The 5369-nt window shown below is 39.8% G+C and overlaps 1 protein-coding gene across 1 annotated transcript in view; it reads right to left on the bottom strand.

The window, feature by feature from the left end:
• Positions 1 to 328: 328 nt before the first annotated feature.
• LOC109911129 (receptor-interacting serine-threonine kinase 2) overlaps positions 329 to 5369 on the bottom strand; it is an 87662-nt gene continuing 82621 nt past the window's right edge. Inside the window, exons 7-8 of the mRNA XM_048596144.1 lie at positions 4993 to 5196; positions 329 to 1278 (exon numbers count right to left, since the gene is read on the bottom strand). Of these exons, the coding sequence (XP_048452101.1) occupies positions 920 to 1278; positions 4993 to 5196 (563 nt within the window). The 3' untranslated portion in view covers positions 329 to 919. The remainder of the gene's footprint in view (positions 1279 to 4992; positions 5197 to 5369) is intronic.

Here is a 5369-nt window from a genome sequence, read left to right as displayed (position 1 = left end):
CAGGAAGCAAGTTGGAGTTTGAGTGCCCAACAAGACCTCTCATCTGCAAACTCCCCTTCCAGTTTGTTTTCTTCTATCTTCAGTTTTGTCTCTCTCCTTTTGACTCGCCTTTAGTCTTGACAAATATTTTTAAAGGATTGAGTTGGCAATTAAGTGTTCCTGAAAGCCTTTTGAATACCACTATTTTAAATGTCCCCATTCCATTTAAAGGCAATTTTTCCCCTCAAACCACGAGTGTGCTCTCCAAATTAACCCAAATCTACAGTTTCTGTGCAAGAGATAATAAGGATCTAACTTTTAGCAACTGGTAGAAAGCAACATGTTTCGATTTTAGTCCTTCTAAAATCTATTTCTGATTATTGTGTAAAGATAACATATTCATTCAACAAGGTTGTGGGTCATCTCATGTGAGGCAATCAATGGAGTTTAGTGAGGAAACACAAACAATAAAAGCCTCTATTCCCTTCGAGGTGAGATATTCTACATTATTCAATGTAACAGTTTGGTAAAGGTACATTAGCATTCACAAAAGGAAGTCTAGACAACCATAAACATTGACAACAGTGTGGAGCAGTCACCTGACTACATGGATGCTGTGATAAAATTCACAGTTCCTGGGCTGAAGGAAAATCATACCAACTTCTAAAACATTGTACTAATCAATGGGTGCAGCCTTCAGTACAGTACAAAGACAATTGACAATAAATCCACCATGACATTTCTTAAATGAACCAAGACAACAAAAGATTTGAGGGAAAAACACCTGAATAACAGTCTCAGAGAATACTCAGCAGAGGTCATTGAACTGAAAACATTAACTGTGTCCATAGATCCCATCTAATCTGCCGAGCATTTCCAGCATTCTCTTTTTATTTCAGGTTTCCAGGATGGGCAGCATTTTGCTTCGACTGAATAATAGTCATTTGATTTTGAGTTGAGTTGACATCAGGCTAATGGAGGAGGATGGACTGGATATTGTAGACAGTTCTGGATAAGGTTGAAGCCCCATCTGTTTATTGTCTTTTAACTTCTGAACAATAACTCTGGAAAAGTCTTCTCCCTGGTTGTCACTAGTGTCCAGGAGTTGTCGGACTTTTGCTGTTCTTGTGGGTTTGGTGCTGATGAGCTCATAATCCTCTTTCATTACTAAGTCACGGGAAATCAGGGCATCCAGGGCTTGATTCAGACATGCTTCTGTCATCTGATTGATAATATCCTCCCTTTTGCTTTGAATCCATTGGTGAGCCACACCGTGAGACACATTCTCTGTGATGAAACCTGTAGGCAAGGCATAGACCAATAAATGGATCACAATACAAACACGAGTGGTGCAAGGATCAGGGTACTAACATTGTAGTTGTTCACTCGAGTGTCAGTTAATGGTAGTGTCTGGCACATTTTTAGGGTCTGTATTTTTTTGTAGCAGAAATCAATGTCCAAATGTGTCAATGTAGACTTGACCAGGGTTCAAAAGTATACAGAACTCGAGTCTATGATGGAAGAGCAGGGACAGAATTTGTAGTAGCTCCTCAGTCTCTTCCCTATTTACCCTCACCCTACCCTCCTCCCATTTAAATGTTTCTATGGATTGGAATTATGTACCTCCATTGGTGATTTTCTCAGTCCTAACCATGAAAACTAGACAAATGTTATACACATCAAGGACATCTATGATCTTGCAATGACCATGGTTAAGCCCACAGGCTTGTTTACAAAGGGACCAGCATTTCAAAGGCAAGAAAGTACCATGTTTGAATATTTAATCATCTTGGTTGTATTTTTCTCAGTGGGATGTGGGTGTTACTGGCTGGTCAGCAGAGCCTCATTGTCCTTTATGTTCTGGCAGTGGTGGTGAGCTGCTGTCTTGAACTGCTGCAATCCATGTGCTGTAGGGAGACTCGCAACGCCACTAGAGAGGTAACTGCAGGATTTTGACCCCGCGACAGTGAAGGAACGACAATATATTTCTGGGTCAGGATAGTGAGCGACTTGGAAGGGAACTTGCTGTTCTCATGTATTTGCTGCCCTTGTCCTTCTAGGTGAAAGTGGTCATGGGTTTGGAAGATGCTGTCTAAGGATCTTTGGTGAATTTCTGCAGTGCATCTTATAGATAGTACACATTGCTGTTACGGAGTTTTAGTGGCGGACGGAGTGGATTCTTGTGGATGTGGCGCCAATCTAACAAGCTATTGTGTCCTGGATGGCATCAAGCTTGAATGTTGTTGGAGCTGCATCCATCCAAGCAAGTGGGGAGTATTCTATTACACTCCTGACATGTGCCTGGTCGATGGTGGGCAAGCTTTGGGGAGTCAGGATGTGAGCTATTCGCCACAGTATTCCTAGCTTCTGGCCTGCTCTTGTAGCCACTGTATTTATATGGTGGGTCCAGTTGCATTTCTGATCAATGGTAACCTCAGGATGTTAAAAAGGGGGATTCAGTGATAGTAACACCATTGAATGTCAGGAGGCCATAGTTAGATTGTCTCTTATTGGAGATGGTCATTGCCTGGCATTTGTGTGTGATGCGAATGTTATTTGCCACGTTTCAACCCAAGCCTGGGTACTGTCTAGATCTTGAACAAAAACAATTTTGCTGGAAAAGCTCAGCAGGTCTGGCAGCATCTGTGAAGGGAAAAACAGAGTTAACGTTTCGGGTTCGGTGACCCTTCCTCAGAACACAGGGAGGGTCATCGGATCTGAAACTCTGTTTTTTCCTTCATAGATGCTGCCAGACCTGCTGAGCTTTTCCAGCAAATTTGTTTTTGTTCCTGATTTACAGCATCCGCAGTTCTTTCAGTTTTTACTGCCTAGATTTTGTTGCATTTGAACACTGTCTGCTTCAGTATCTGAGGAGTCATGAATGATGCTGAACATAGTGCAATCATCAGCATTCATCCTCATTTCTGATCTTATGTTGCAGGGAAAGTCCTTGATGAATCGACTTAAGATGTTTGGGCCTAGGACACCATGAGGAGTTCCTGGAGAGATGCCCTGGAGCTGAGATGACTGACCTCCAACAACCACAACCATCTTCCGATGTCAGGTCGGACTCCATCCCATGGAGAGTTTGCCTCATGTTCCCCATTAATTCCAGTAATCCATTTACGTTGCAGCCAGGTTTACTGCCAAATCTCATTTTTAATTAAGTGAGCACCCTAAACACAGTACTTTATTGTTGAAATGTGCCAGCCCCCCAGGATTTAAGATGCTACAAGTGGAAGCTCCACTCTAATCCAGATGTGATCCAAAAAGCTCTCCAGAGGCACTGTAGAGCAAATTTGTTTAACTCTTGCTGATCATCAATTTGAGGGCAACTCCAATCAAAATTGGAAACCATTTTCATTTGTTTGATGCAGGGTATGGAGTGTTTAGTCCAGGAATTCTGCAGTGTATGAAAAGGTTATTGATCCTCCCACTTTGAGTGGCTGATTTAACATTTTCAGAGGAAATTAGGGAGAAAATTCTACAAGTACAAGATTGCATATCTACAGATGTTCAAAAACTACATTTGCAGATGATTGCTCTACAGCCCATCTGAAATTTGCATTGACAAAGTTCCAAAAAAAGAATCACTAGGATAAGAAGCAAACCTTCACCTGCCATTTTAAAGATACTGTATATTCAAAATTTCAATTCTGAAAATACCTTTCATTTGTATGAATGTAATCAGATGATAGTTTACACTAAGACAATATTGAATCAGAACACCATAAATATCCAATGACTTAATGGAGTAGTAATGTACACTGAAATCAATTCATAAGGCAATGTTAATACAAACTAATACATTATAGTTACCCTAATCAAACATTTTTAATCCAGGAATTTACAAATATATGAATATGCAGAATAAGACCATGAGTAGACCATTTGGCACTTTGAGTCTGCCTTGCCATTCACGAATGTCATTGCTGTTTTCACATTCCTATTTACCTTCAATAATCTTTGATTCCTCTGCGTAACAAGAATCTTTCAACTTCTGCTTAAAATAATTCAATGAAACCCCCTCCCCGCAAGCTCGGTCTTCTAGTGCCTTCTGAGTTCCAAAGTCACACAACCCTATGGGTGGGGGAAATAAACCTGATCTCCATCCTAAGAAGGTGATATCTAATGTTAAAAACAGTACCCTCCCTAGAAATAGACTCACCCACAACAGGAAACATTCTTTTCATAACCTTATCAAGACCATTTGGATCTCGTACACTTCAATCAAATCACCCCTTATTTTTCTAAACTCCAGCCTGTTCAACCTATTCACAAAAGATAGCTCACTCGTTTCAGGTATCAATCTCGGAATGCACCCCTCAACCATCTCCAAATGTTTCTCAAATTGAATAAAGTAGATGTAGTGTCACCAATGTCCCATATGACTTAAACATAACTTCCTACTTGTATGTTCAATTCCTCTCAATCAAATATTGCATTCCATTAGCCTTCTTAAATTTTCATGCTGTACTTGCATACTAACCTTTTGTGACTCATGCACTAGACCACCTAACTTCTCCAAAACACACCAAACTCCCATAGTTGTTCTTCATTTAAGTAATACCCTTTTTTCATTTTTCCAGCTAAAGTGAACAATGTGACATTTTTCTGCCAGCCTATGAATATTTCACTTCATATTGTGACTTGGAAAACATTAAGTACTATGACAGCCCATACCAGCCTTTTGAAAGTCATCATTTGTATAAAAAGTAAATTGTAGACTGCAAGGTGGAAAATCCCCTGCCAACTGACCTTCCCACTCTCCGTTCCATTTCACGGCCCAGTCATTTCTAACAGTCTCTCTGCTTTCACACTGTTCCGATTAATTATACATAGAATGAAGTGAAAGCACAGTTTGTAGCAATATAAACTTTTGAAGATCAGCATAAAGCAGAAATGCATTTTATATTTAGCTGCAATTTTCTTGCAATGCAAAAATTCAGTATCTTCAATCAAGGTTGCACAGATTAAGTTCTTCACGTTGAATTACAGTATATCTGTACTCACTCGTGGAAGGTTGGAACATTATCAATCCTTGTCCACTGTCTGGTTCACTTTCAGAAAATGCCTTTTTAGGTATAAATGTGTCATCTGGTTGGCATATCATAGTCTGAGGCAAATTGTCTTCTTCACTGGGTGCGACTAAAGATGGTGTGAACAATTCTTCATCTTGACATTTTAAACTGGACAGAACATTTTCATCTGTGCTTACTACGAGGAGATGTCCAGAAAATGCAGGAAAAGATTATGTGCACAGGTTGAAATGCTTTACTTCTTATATTGTATGTTTTTTTTTGAAAATTATTAGAAGTTTCTACAAATACAGACCACATCCTTTGGAAGTTTGCAGAAGTAAATGGAATAAGCATGGGAAAAGCATTAAG

This window comes from Rhincodon typus, chromosome 4 (genome assembly GCF_021869965.1).
Source record: "Rhincodon typus isolate 14 chromosome 4, sRhiTyp1.1, whole genome shotgun sequence".
In the NCBI taxonomy this organism is placed as follows: domain Eukaryota; kingdom Metazoa; phylum Chordata; class Chondrichthyes; order Orectolobiformes; family Rhincodontidae; genus Rhincodon; species Rhincodon typus.
This window is presented reverse-complemented; position numbering and strand designations above follow the sequence as displayed.